A 14,759-nucleotide genomic window follows, 5' to 3' on the forward strand; every position below is an offset into this window, starting at 1 on the left:
ACTTTGTTCAATTTCATCACCTCTACATCAAAAATATTAGCAAATTTAGGAATATTAAGTGAGGAGCAATAAAAGTGATTAAAGGGCTGAGGAGAGTGATGTAGGAACTAAAATAAAAGAAATAATACCATAAACACATTTTTGAGGTTTTCTGATTTTAAAAAATGGGGTTTTTTAAAGATACATGTTGCAATGGCCAATAGATGAGCTGGAAACAAGTTTCTGCAGATGTTAACTCTTTGTTATTCCATTTTAATTCAGGTGACTTCAGACAAGAATTAAAATCTAGGTTTTACTCACTGACACTGCACCAACTCACAAGTTTTATCAGTCTTGTTAGAAATACATAAATAAAAAGAAAACACATGTAAATAAATATTAAAAGTCTATCCACGTAACAGCCTACAAGTATGTAGAAGGTATACACAAAGAAGTTATGGGAATTTTTGCAGATTACATAATTTAGTTTAAACTCATAATTTTCCCACATGCTTGAAAAAAACCCACATTAAGAACGGAGAGAGCAGAACTTCAAGGCCGGAACCTGCATTCATCGTTTACAGCTACTATTCACATAGTTGCCAACCTTGTGTGATAGAAATGACCCAAGGCACTGCCATCTCTTTTGTCCTTGTAGTATCATTTTAGGTAGGAAATTGCCAAGTAGGACACTTGTACAGATTATGTAATTTTGTTCCAGTCATAAATAGGACAAACACAAGAGTCCCTTTTAAAACACTCTTCATGATGACTTTTTCCATCTGTGTAATTCTATCTGGGGAGCTTTCATTGTTCACACGTCACTTCTTTTTTACTTTTTCTCCAAATTTTTTGTGTTTTTTCTTTGTGCCTCTTAAGGCCTCTTAAATTTATAGAGATTTATGATTGAATGAAATCTAGTGCTCCAAAACAAAGGAGTATGCTTTATTATGAAAACATCTGCATTCCAGGGACCCCACCATTCTGCATTATCAAGTGTTGTCTTGCCTTGGTGTTTTTCTTTTCTTGCAAGAAGGGCTTTAATCCCTGAGGCAGAATCAAACCTACTATTAGAAACAGTGTGGCCAGCAGGACTAGGCAAGTGATGGTACCTCTGTACTCAGCAGAGTACTCAGTGAGGCTCCACCTCAAGTACTATGTTCAGTTTTGGGCCCCTCAAGAAAGACATTGAGGTGCTGGAGCATGTTCAGAGGTCAATAAAGCTGGTGAAGGGTCTAGAGACAAGTCTTATGAGAAGCGGCTGAGGGAGCTGGGGTTGTTTAGCCTGGAGAAAAGGAGGCTGAGGGGAGACCTTATCACTTTCTATAGCTACCTGAAAGGAGGCTGTAGCAAGGTGGGGGTCAGTCTCTTCTCCCAAGTAACAGGCAACAGGACAAGAGGAAATGGCCTCAAGTTTCATCAGGGGAAGTTTAAATTGGATATTGTGGACATAGTGGATTGTGGATTGTGGATACAGTGGAAAGAGACCTGGGAGTCCTGGTGGACAACAGGATGACCATGAGCCAGCAATGTGCCCTTGTGGCCAGAAAGGCCAATGGCATCCTGGGGTGCATTAAGAAGAGTGTGGCCAGCAGGTCGAGGGAGGTTATCCTTATCCTCCCCCTCTACTCCGCCTTGGTGAGGCCACACCTGGAATACTGTGTCCAGTTCTGGGCTCCCAGGTTCAAGAGGGACAGGGAACTGCTGGAGACGGTGCAGCAGAGAGCTACCAAGATGATTAGGGGACTCGAACACCTCTCTTATGAAGAAAGGCTGAGGGATTTGGGTCTCTTCAGTCTGGAAAAAAGATGGCTGAGGGGGGGATCTTATCAACACTTATAAATACTTAAAGGGTGGGTGTCAGGAGGATGGGGCCAGGCTCTTTTCAGTGGTGCCCGGGGACAGGACAAGAGGTAATGGGCACAAACTTGAGCATAGGAAGTTCCACCTAAACATGAGGAGGAACTTCTTTACCCTGAGGGTGGCAGAGCACTGGCACAGGCTGCCCAGAGAGGTGGTGGAGTCTCCAACTCTGGAGACATTCAAAATCTGCCTGGACGTGTTCCTGTGTAACCTGCTCTAGGTGACCCTGCTCTGGCAGGGGGGTTGGACTAGATGATCTCCAGAGGTCCCTTCCAACCCTATGATTCTATGATTAGGAAAAACGTCTTCACCAAAAGGGTTATGAAGCGTTGGAACAGGCTGCCCAGGGAAGGGGCTGAGTCACCATCCCTGGAGGTATTTAACAAATGTGTAGGTGTGGCAGTTAGGGACATGGTTTAGTGGTAACTTGGCAGTACTAGGTTAATGGTTGGACTTGATGATCTTAAAGGTCTTTTCCAACCAAAACAATTCTATGATTCTATGATTCTATTCTATGATTCTAACGTGTCATGTCTCAGCCAGGTTCATCTGACTCCTGCTTCGCCTTGCCTTTTGCTTTACATCTCTTTGTGCATTTGTAACACAGCTTGATGACCCCCATGTCCTCTGGACAGGGCTTTGCCTGCCACTCGGGGCAGGGAGTGGCAGGGAGAACGCAGCCTGTGCTGCAGCTGGATGTAGGAAGGACGCCCAGGTTGACACACATTCTAGCTGCTGCAGCTGCCCCTGCCATTCCACAGCCCAGGATCCAACCCAATACAGGTGTTGTGCACACTGTGAGAAAATAAGTTGGCATTTTGAAGCAAAAATTGTGCTTTTCTTACAAAGTCCAGCCTACCTGGCTTTGCAGTCACTCCTGCCTGTTTCTTGTGGATAAATACTTACCACTTCAGTGTAGACATCATGTGCCAGTGCAGCCTTTCAGTATTGTGCCCATAGATGTTTTTTCTCTCTTTGCAGGCATATGTAGTTGATGAACATGCAGCCATGCAAGCTCGATGGGAAGAGGCATCTAGAGAAACAATCAAGAAGACAACCAAGCCATGCCCCAACTGCAATATTCCAGTAGAAAAAAATGGTAAATTTATTAGTTATCTCGTACTTAACTGTCTTTTTAAAGTCATTTTACAACATAAATGTATGGATGTGCATGTGTACATTTATTCCAAGAGAGGGAGGGCACACAGAGCTTGAATCTTCCTTCTGTCACTGTATCAAAATTATCTTCAAATCACTAAATCTAAATGACTTAGTTCTAAAGTCACTAATTAAGCCTCACAAAATGCCTGGCCATTTCATAGACAGGGAAAATGAGGCACAGAGAGACACCCGATGTACCATTCATATGACTGAATGTTCAGCTAGTTGTCTAGATTTTCCATTGTCACTGGAAAAAAAGAAACATTTGTAGGGCAAAACTCATCTCATGATGAAACATGTCTAATGTAGGCCAGAAGAATCGCACCTAAAAGTAGGGTGTTGAGAATTAGTCCTGCTGTAGATGTCTGCATCGTATATAGCTGAATTTAGATGAGATTAATCTCAACCCAGTGACGTGCCCACAGCAGAAGAGCAAGCCAAAGCAAGAAGCATAAGTCCTGACAAACTGGTTGCACTAATCAATGCTTACCATGTAGGAAGAAAAGTAATCTGCTGGCACTGGGGTGGTTAAAATGGGGAACAGGAACAGTAAAGAGGCTATACCCTATAGGTTCATGCTGTTCCAGGTTTAATTGTGTTTATGTTAATTCATCAAAATATATTACAACAATTGCCTAAATATTATATGAATATTAAGTATGGAGGATGCTCCTCAGTTTTGTGGCATCAGTTATTCCAATGGGACACCGAAAACACCAGATAAGACACCGTAAACTGCAAGGAGAGAACACTTCACGCAGTGATACCACAGAAATATTACTGAAGAAGAAACAGGACAGAATCCCGAAACCTGGGGTTTGATGAAAGAAAAGAAGGCAGTTGGCAGATGGAAAGTGGGAGACTTCTTCAAGCACAAGAAGCAGAAGGAAACAAAGCATTAATTCAAGAGTGGAAAGGAGAGACAAGATTTGGCAAAGTGTAGAGAGCAAGGTGGGCAGCAGAAGAGACATAACAGAGGGGTAGGTCAAAAAAATTGTTTAGACTTGTAAATAATACAGACTTCAAACCAGAAGTTTTAACTGGATTAGAAATAGACAAATAATAACCATGACTATTCATACTTAACAGTTTGTGCATAGCCAAATAAAATAAAAAAAACTTCTGGTCAGGCTTGAAGCAGTGCTAGGATCTTCACTTTCTCTTAGACTCTGCTACAGAATCTTTACTGTTAAATTACAGTCAGTTGTCACTTGTCACAAACAGGATATCTCTATTTGACACCATTTACACAACTCCACTAATGTTTAGGGAAGTTTCCTGTAAAAATAGCCAATGTATCAAAAAGGAAATAAAGGTCATTATACTTTATATCTTTGAAAGAAGATATTTATTGAAAATGGATAATAAGCAGGATTCCTTGCTCATAGCCTGACCCATGTCAGAACAGTGCCTCATAATGCAAAATGCCAAAACCACAGCAGCAGGCTAGAAATGTTTCAACACACTGGAATTGGCTGATCGTGCTGCCATTCAGAGGGACCCCCACAGGCTGGGAAATGGGCTGAGAGAAACCTCATGAAGTTCAACAAAGGGACATGCACTGGTACAGGATGGGGGTCAACCTGATGGAAAGGACCTGAATGTCCTGGTGGACTACAAGTTGGACATGAGCCAGCAATGTGCCCTTGCAGCAAAGGTGGCCAACAGCATCCTGGGCTGCATTAGGAGGAGCACCACCAGCAGCTCGAGGGAGATGATCCTTCCCCTCTGCTCAGCACTGGTGAGACACATCTAGAGTGGCTGGTCCAGTTCTGCACTTCCCCGTACAAGGGAGAAATGGGCGAGAGCGAGTCCAATGAAGGGCTGCAAAGATGATAAAAGGACTGCATAAATAAACACCTGATGGGGGTGCAAAGAAGACAAAGCCAAACTCTTCTCAGTGGTGCCCACTAAAAGGACGTAAGGCAATGGGCACAAACGGAAACATAGGAAACTTAGTTTAAACAGAAGAAAACGCTTTTTACCGTGTGGGTGGTTGAAGACCGAAACAGGTTGCCCAGAACGAGTCTCCATTCTAGGATACATTCAAAACCCAACTGGACACAACCCTGAGCACCCTATTTTAGATGACCCTGCTTTGAGCAGTGCTTTGGACTGGAAGATCTCCAAAGGTACGTTTCCCACCTCAGTGATTCTATGATTCTGCGAATTAAGGCGTGAAGCTTAAGAAGTGCAGCGATTGCTTTCTTCTCTGGTCATTGGTACTGCACATGCCAGCTTCTAGGCTGACATTTGTAAACTGAAAGAAGCACTTCATTTCTGCCTCAGTACAGCTGGTGTCAAGAGGCTGACGACTGTATACTGAAGTCTGCCAACAGACCTCATTTGGGAGGAGTACAGTGACTCCACACAAGAGACTAATTCTGCCTTCCCTCCCTAAATGCTTCTGTGGACGCTGTCTTTTACAAGGGATAGTGACAATGCCGGTAACTTTTCTGTAATAGCCTATATTTCTCTATGTCAGTAACTTTTCTATAATAGCCTGTATAGCTATAGGCGTTGTAGAATACTTCTGTATGCCAATAACTCCTCTGTAATAGACAAAGTGAAAGAGCGAAACAATTTCCCAGAGCTCAATTCCCAGTCTGAGCGAGTTTAAACACATATCCACATCTCTCAGAGAACTGCTGTACTCACAAAGCCGCAGGCCACATTGCTTGAGGCACTCTCCACTCTGACTGCAGCTCTCAGCTGCCGTGTAGCAGACAGTAACATGATTTATGTAGTTTAGCAGGTAGAGCACACGTTTGACAGGGGGTGCCTACTGGGGTTTGGGTCCTGTACCAGGACTGAGATGCGTTTTACCCAGCGATGACTTAATACAAATTGTAAGAGAGGATTGGATCTAAACCTTAAGTAAAGTGTAACATGGAGGCTGGCCATTGGTATGCTTACATTTAAATAAGATTAAAATGTCTGGAGAATCGCATCTCTTACAAAAAGATATAAACTGACAAATAGACCTTGCCATCACAGCTCGTTTTTTCTCTCTGTCAGATGAAGCAGACAGGCCTATTTTAACAAATCAGTTCTTGCGTCTCCTGCTGTTTTTACCTTCTGAAAATAAGTTCTAGAGCGGCATTTATAAAAAAGGTGATGTGAGGGTAGCAGGTCATACAGTAGGGAACACACACTCCCTGTACCTCCTATCACCATCTGGAGTTAAACCGAGATGACATTTCAGCATTTCTTCATACTGCATGCTTTTCATTCAGTTTGAATTATACAAGAGATCTCTTTGTGTGGTAAGAAACATAATTTCCATTTGAAGTGTATTTCTGTAATGACTTTTGACAATGTTAATGTTTTATATATTACAGAATAAACATTTGATCAAGGTTGTGGGCAGAGAAATTAAAGCTGCTCTCACAATATGGGCAAGTAAGAAACCCAACACATAGGAAACATTGACGTGATCAAAAGGCTGCTTCAGATACTAAGAAGGTCAAATCAACTTAAATTACTACTGCCATTTTGATATAATCAGCAGTCAGCCAACAAAGTCTGTATCTCCTGATTTATTCTCTTTGCAAATCCCTCAGTTGTTGAATCCAAATTCAAAAAAGAATTTCATTTTATTCATCTTCTGCCTCACAGCTGGACTAGGGTAGAGTGTCCTTGAGCAGACACCTCCATGACTGGCCATGAGAGGCCACAGACTGTCCTCTCTTTCTCCTATCCCTAGCACAGTCTCTTCTAAATTCCTCCTACTCCTGCAGTCCCTCAAGTGACAGCAGCACATTACACCCCAACAAGAGAGGGAGCAGCAGGTTTTAGAAAGCCCAGGAAAAATAATCTTCAGGTTTGTACTTCTCTTTTATTAAGTATTCTACTTGGTTAGTAAATGAGTGCCTAAGAAAGTTGATTTTAACACTGTTAATTTTTGATTAACATCTCTAAGTGTCTGCCAAGTACCGAAGCTGTTCTGTTGCTATTTTACAGGTGGCTGCATGCACATGAAATGTCCTCGCCCTCAATGCAGATTTGAGTGGTGCTGGAACTGTGGCCTGGAGTGGAACAGAACCTGCATGGGAGATCACTGGTTTGAATAGTGGGCTGGGGCCAGCCCGTGTTGCTGCTAAAGCTTGTTTTCATCAGGGTCAAATTCTGAACTCCTGGCTTAAACAAAACTCCCAGTGGTTTCAGGAACATGGAGTTCAGAAGTTGGCCCAGTCTGTTGGTTTTTGCTTTCTTGCATATGCAATCATACCAAAATCACATTGAAGTTATGCCAAGGGGTTTAAATCCACTAAGTAAAAAGAGTAATTGTTCTAATGGACAGACCTGCTCATTGTGGTACAAAGATGGGTAAATTACACCTTTCTGAACTTGTGCAGTCTGTCAGCATAGAGAGCAGACAGGGTTATTGTGGGGAACTTTGACATTTATAGTCAGGAATCCGTTAACTCTTGCAAGAGAGAACAGCCTGCACATGTGTGTGTGAATGCAGGAGCGTCAAGGGGGTGGAGGATGTTCCCTGCATCAGCTGTTTTTAATTTGACCACTCCTTTGCTCATTCAGCACAATTTTTGATTTTTGAGGCAGTATTTCTTAACAGCTTTTTTGGCAGAGGGAAGACTGTGGCTCTTCAGTGTTTTCTCAGGGTTCCTTCCTAACAGGCTTTCTGTGGGGGTCTTGCTTTCAAACCAAATTCTTGTAGAAACATCCAGCTTTATGCCGTATTTATGCTTGTGTGTTTGTAACATATGACACGAAACCTGCCTACATACTCATTATAGACTTTACCATTGGAAGATGAGCTAAGGATGCAGTTTCAGCACTAACCGCAACTGTTGTTGCAGTGGTGACTGGATCCGATTAAGTGTTGTGCAAGCTAGACTCACAGGGCTTCATTTTTCTTGTGCTTACAGCAACACTTTGGATGTGGCAAAGGGAGGCAGGAGGAGACTTCTCAGGGGTTTTCTCTATCATCGTTCTCCTAAATTGAATTAGAATATGGGTATGTTTCTGACAACACATTCACAGCTCAAATGGTGTGGGACAGAGGGACATCTTTCATTTTACAATGTTAACACAGTAGGTAAAGCTTACTGGCATTTCCAAGCTTGAACAATCTTACTGTTTGGTGTGCTTCACGTTGTTGTCTTCTTCTGAAAAGAAATGGGTACTGTCCACAACCAATATGCCATGTAAGGATTTGCACAATTCATTTTTGGAAAAAAATGCACAATGAATAAAGTGGTCAAAATTTTACACTTTCTTTCTTTCTTCATTTGAATACAAAGCAAGTGAGTACAAAAATATTGGGTGGGTCATGCATTTCCTTGGCTGATTCAAACTCCCAGCTGAGAGGGTAGGGAATTAAAACGTACTATTAGCACAAAATAAATTCCAGGGCCATGGACTTCTTTTATCAAGTTTGAATTAATATTTTGCATGACATCACTGTAGAGTCCTGAAAATATGGGTGTGCCTCATATCATTCAGTGCAGAGCAAGAAGCTTGAGGTATAAAGAAATCCCAGGCTCACTACAAAAGTGTCCAGTTGCTAAAAGCAGTAGAGTATTCATCTGTCTCAGATGGAAGTGACCCAAAAGTCTGAGGAAACAAAGAGATCAGGCATGCAGTACCAAAAACAAGAGAGTGAATTAAGAAAATGAGAGACAAAGGAAGTAGCAACGAAAGGACAATGGCCATTTCTTAAAGACCATTTTCCTTTTTTGGCACTGGTGGAGTAAAATGTATGCAGAAGAAGCTACCTTAAAGTGTTGGAGTGCAATAGAATGCTGCAACGGAGCTCATTTAAGTACATTATCTTAATGGGGATATTTCACTGTGAGCTCTGATTATTTAATGATTTGATTTTCTATACCTGGGTCTATTTCATAATTTATATGGCTTGTTGCCAACAGGCTAGGGAAAAAGATCATAATGCTTAATTTTACTTTGATAGTGTGTTACATGGGAGCTCATCACTTTATTTCATATCCACAAACATTTGGAATAAAAGAAGTCTGAATTACTTTCACATGTTTTTAGTGTCTGTCTTATAAAGGAAGAAAAACTTGTTCACTGTAAGGTAGTTTCACTGAGTTAGAGTCTGCCATAACAAGTTAATGTTTTAATTGTCATGTAGAAACATGTAATTTATGCCCCTAGATCAAGGTCCACTGAAGTCAATGGACTATGGATCAGGTCCTGTATTTCCTTCTGGCCTGGGCAGGGCATGGTAGGCATGAGTCATAAGGCTAAAATAGAAACATCTCTTTCTTGGGAAGAACTTGTCAGAGGATGGGATTATGAGCATTCATCTAAGACATAAGCAAGGGCAGAAAGGAGAATAAAGAAAGGAGTTCCGGCATTGACTCAGTATTATCCACTTTTAGGGACTGACTTTATAGGCCATTCTCACAGTGTTTCTTCACACAGTCTAGAGTTACACCCTGACAAAAAACAAAAGTGTATGCTGCAGATTTTAATAAAACGTGTCCTGATCTTCTCCATGTTAATACATATATATCTGTACGCATGCATGCACAAAGTTTGAGACTGTACAAGCTGTAAACCTGATTTCTCTTTACAGTGACATTCTCATAGTTTCCACAATTTAAAGGGCATGAAAAATCAGGACTAATACTGTGCTGACACTGTAAGAATGCTGGAATTCCTATACAGATGTGTGAATTGGACCTAAAATTTCCTACAATGATAATTATTTTTTTTTTGCTTGGATAATACTTTTTTAAAAAACTACAAAACTTTAAAAAAAGTCTAATTGACATTGTAATTCGAAACAAAACAAAACAGAACAAACCAAGCCTACAGTGTCTATTCAGACTGTTCCTCTTGTTTTGGCTCCAAAATATCAGAGTGGAATTCATCTCACCCAGTGTAAGCTACCTCGTTGGTTCGGTAGCCTCAGAGGCTCACACAGACACCTGTTGTGCACGTGTATGGTGGGGCCTGCTGAGTTTTAAGTACAATTGGTCATGGCTGGAGGTGCGCTGGCAACATCCCTGCCAGAGACAGGGTGCGGCTCCTGACAGGACTGCAGAGCTCCCACACACTCCTGACTGTGTTGTTGGCATGGAGAGGGGAGTCTTCCTTTTTTTTAAACTTATGAACTGGCATTGCTTACCAGTGTCCATGAAGCCAGCCTTGGCAAATGCTTCCTGTGGCTCGGCATGTGTGTCTCTGGCAGTGGTCCTGGGCAGCCGTGGGGGTAATGAAGAGAAACAGGACTCAAGCACGAAGCAAGAGGGAAACCAACCTGAGGGCATAAGCAGACGCAAAGTTTTCAAGAGCTTGTGAGTTTATGTTCTTTACTAGCAATACACTCTGGAAACACTAAAATTTAACTATATTTTCTAAGAAGATGATTTATTACGGTGATATAAAGCAAAAAATAAGTCTGTATCTTTCTACATCTAGGTTTGCCTTTGTTAATTGAATCCTCTTTACCTCGAACCTTCTTCATCTTTCAGATTAAAACAATTACAGAATTGTTCTTGGTACTGCAATCTGGGCTCCTTTTAGTGTGTGTTAAATGGATTAAGTACAGGATGTATGCTGAAATATTCAATAATAATTATCTCTATAATAATTCAGCTCTATAACAACAATGAAATCTCCAGTATTTAATTTCAGCTGGCAGTGAAATCTGAATACTGAGTAGATTAAGAAGAAAATATATAACAGCTTGGCTCCCTCGGGAAAAAGCATATCTCAAAGCTTAGCATAAATAATATTTTGGGAGCCGTGACTTTGACTAAAATATCATTTATATGTCTGCCTTATCTCGTCACAAACTGGAAGCCAAATAATTTCATTTAAAAATGTACACCTCAAAAAAATTCAGTAAATGGCACTCCAGAAGAAACATTACGCCACTGTTGGGAAATAAAAGTCACACTCTCAAAGGATAGCAAGCAGCAGGGTTTGCTTTTTGCATATGAATAGTAAGGTACCATCTATAGTGCTTTTTGCCTACAGATCTTGTAGGTCATGTAAACTGAGGTAAAAATTGCATTTGTGGAGGGGAACCTGAGGCACTTGGAAGTGAGAGGTCAGATTCTGAGAGATTCTGCTGCCCTGAAGACTGGTAAGATTTAGCCCAAGCTTTCTCACACTTTGAGGCAGCAACACCAACTGCTATGTTCCTCATGTTCACTGTGCAGCTCAAACCACTACACAAGTAAATCATTTGGTGCAGTAAGCTCAATAAGCAACACTTGTAGCAAGACAGGAAGGATAAAATGTACTATTAACTCTGAAGAGTGGTTAGCCCCATGCTGACCTAATTTATCTGATTCTGCGTTTGACTTGTGGTGGTTTCTCCAGATGGCTGATCTAGAGAAACCCTACACAGAGATGGAGGCTGCAGTATAGCTCTTGACAACTAGATTGTGTTCCCAGGCTGCAAAATTCTCGTGCTTCCTTCAGTTCCCCCTGAAGCAACAGAAAAGCCTGAAGAAGACAGCACTGGACCAAAGCTGCCAGAAGGACACCCCACGTCTAATTGCTCCAGATGGTCCTCCAGCAACTTCTGACAGCACAGCACTGATAGTGCTTCAGCAGAAAGAGACAAATGTACACCTTACATTTTATCTGACTTGATGACAGTTTGTAAGGAAATATTTCTATCTCTAATTAACAAATTTTGAAAAACACCACTCCCTTTTTTTTCAAGCATGTTTGACTACTGATTCCTATTACGTTTATTTGTGTATGTGTTTGCCCATGTGCTCCCCCAATGTATCACCTACTGATTTCCAGCTGTGGCTCCTCTTAAGATAATGTTCTAGTAGTTTTCCACTTGATTGTTTAGGAACTACTAGAGTACATGCACAAAGTAGTCCCTTCTCATATTCTGGGTAAATATGTGCAGACCAGAAAAAAAAATTAAATGGCTCTAAGCAAGGATTAAGGTAGGCAAGTTGAGAGAAGCTCATTTAATCATATGGAGAATCATATTTAATGTAGTGGTTTGTGTATCTGTAGGGATTATTTTTTTTTAGAAATCAGGTCATATACCATTTAGTTTTTCTTCATTATTATTAATAGTGCTTTTTTCTTTGCTTTTAATTTGTTTTTCTTGTGTGTGTCTCCATTTTTCTGAATCATGGAGTACTGTTTCTATGCCAGTAGATAAAATATGCAGCAAGACATCACCTCTTACATTGCTTTTTGGCTTTTATCCCTAGAAAGCTTGAGGAGTCCACATAATCCATGTAGGCAGGGAAGTGCCATTATCTGTATTTTACAGTCAGGGAATTCAGTCCAGAGAGCACAGCCAGACTACATAGAGGCAACAGCTCAAATGCACACCAGCCCTTTCCTCACAACTGTGGCTGCACCAAAGTGGAGGCCACCAGCATCCGGCTCAGTGATGACACAAGCTCAGGGAAGCAGGAAGCAAGTTTGAAGTTTAAGGTCCAGAGGACACCAGTATGACATTGGGTAGGGACACAAAGAAATAATAATTAAAAAAAAAAAGGTCAGATTTTCAGTGGCCTAAAAAACAGCGACCTAACCTGACATCCTTTGCAGTCCCTGGGAATTTTACCGCTGGCTTCACTGGGAGAAGGCTAATTTATAGACTTTGAAAACACAAAATAGTTTGACTTTTTAGCATTACATAGGAGATCTCTGGGAGAACTTATGTCCCAGTTTCCTCTTTGTCTCTTTGTTAGTTGAATATTTCATCTACAAAATACATTCATGCCCACTCTGTCCACCTCGTTTTAGTGCAAACTAAAATCTGACCCACTGATGTCAGAGTTGTTTGAAAAACCTTTAGTTAAGTACAGCTGAAGCAACACACTGCACACTCAGTCTTACTTGGTAGATGATTGTATTGTCTGCCTCATAAACAGTAATTTTGACAGCCTGCCAACTTCATCTGCTGGTTACCAGGCCAAAAACTGGTTGGACGAAGACCTTAAGTGATGCTCAAAAGATAGTGCTAAAATGAAAAGGAGCAATCAATAAAATGAAATAGTATTCGGATACTACTGCTGTTGGGGCCAATAAAATGTTTTTCTTGGAATGGATGCTAAATGCTCCTGAATAGGTTCAGCCAACTGAGTGTGTTTATGCCTGGAAGCTAAACCTGGAAAGCCCTGCACTGTTCTTTTCCAAAGCGGAGATCACAATATGGTAAAAGGGTTTGAATATTTTTTAATGAATAGCTGAAGTCCATGTGTTCCACAGGTGATGGAGTTAAAAACCAGAAAAAAAAACCCTATCTTACTAAGCTACACTGACGTTTTTCAAGTGCTCAGTGATACAGGTTTGTACACAAATGCCAGGTTTGTGGTTTTTTTTTTTTTAAATCTGCTTCTCAAAGGCAAAAATGACTGTGATATTTACATTAAAATCAGTCAGTTAATGAAGCTGAAATCAATTCTGATTTGAGCTTGTAAGTTTTAGCAGTGATGTAACTGAATCTAACACTATACTGAAATGTTACTCAGGCTTTGCTTAGCGAATACTAAGGTGCTTATTAACTGAGTTGGAATCACTCAGGTCCTTATTTTGTACAATGATAAAGGCTATTCCTATTGCCTCATTCTGTTGGATTTCACAGAAAGCAAACATAAGCTTCAAACCAGTGCTAGCAATAAGCTCCTGCGTGGTCAGATATCTTCTCCTGAACTAGTAATCTCTTCTCGTGTGACATTTACTGTGCACATTAAAAACAATCAGTGGCATTTCATTTTCAGTCCTCTTTATTGTGTGGGCTTTGGGGTAGAATTGAATAAATAAAAATATAAAGCCAAGTCTACACAACAGAAAGCCTACTTTTCTTGCTGTTCCAGCACAGAACTACCCAATACAATAAACCAGCTTGGTAGACAAGTGTGGTATACAAAATAAGCTGTAGATCAGGAAATTTACATATTTATTATGCCATTATATTGCACTATTTTTTAAGACCTTTGCCAGTCTAGAAGTCTGGCAAGTCTAAGTCCCTTCCGCCCTCAGGAAGGGCCCATTCCAATAGACCCCTGCAATGTGTGATGGCTGGGGCAGTACAACTGCTTGCGCATAAACTGTATCATCATCTGGATGAGCTGGGGTACCGATTGCTCTCCTACTTGGAGTTTGATATTTGTAAGCACGCAGCTCCCACTCAGAAACCCAAAACAGGCCAGGTTGTCAAACGTCACCATCAGATGTACTTTGAAAAAAAAAATACCTTCTTTTGGTCTTTAAGCAAAGGTAGTGCACATACATAAAAGACAAAAGTTGAAACTATTTCTCTAAGTCTGGATGCTGAGCAGTGTGGAAAAATCTGTCCCTGTGAAACTTTAAATCATTAAGTTTCCTTCTTTGAAAAACAAAAATGCCCATGATCCAGAGTCCTTTCTAATGAGTGCAACCAGTGTCACTTTCCTGTTACATTTCCAGCAAACAATACATGTGTCATACTATTTTGCTAGTTGTGTTTAAACATTTGTATTAGATTGTAAAAGGCCTTAGCTGAGTTTGAGCAAGTCTCAGATAAATGATGTACACTTATTATTACGCAGCACTGCTTGGTCCAATCAAAAATGGTGTTTCTTATTGCCTTCACCCCAGTATGGAAGAGAACACTATTTTTACAAGCAGTAGGTATTGATAGATAAGATGATCTTATGAGGTCCCTTCATATGTGTCCCTACAGCATTGTGTTGGCCTACTTCCAGATGAAAATTTCAACTTTGAGAACTATTCAATCAATTATTTAATTGTTTGCAGGAAGAGAGAGATCCAGAAGCCTTTTTTATTAA

General features: G+C 40.8%; 1 protein-coding gene across 2 annotated transcripts in view; it reads left to right on the plus strand.

The window, feature by feature from the left end:
• PRKN (parkin RBR E3 ubiquitin protein ligase) overlaps positions 1-9,802 on the plus strand; it is a 786,713-nt gene extending 776,911 nt beyond the window's left edge. The window contains exons 11-12 of one of the 2 annotated variants that reach the window (XM_063329189.1): positions 2,824-2,941; positions 6,967-9,801. In XM_063329189.1, coding sequence (XP_063185259.1) covers positions 2,824-2,941; positions 6,967-7,076 — 228 coding nt within the window. In that variant the 3' untranslated portion in view covers positions 7,077-9,801. Of the gene's footprint in view, positions 1-2,823; positions 2,942-6,966 lie in introns of both variants that reach the window. The other variant, XM_063329188.1, reaches the window with a different exon arrangement.
• Positions 9,803-14,759: the final 4,957 nt, after the last annotated feature.

This window comes from Chroicocephalus ridibundus, chromosome 3 (assembly GCF_963924245.1).
Source record: "Chroicocephalus ridibundus chromosome 3, bChrRid1.1, whole genome shotgun sequence".
Classification (NCBI taxonomy): Eukaryota; Metazoa; Chordata; class Aves; order Charadriiformes; family Laridae; genus Chroicocephalus; species Chroicocephalus ridibundus.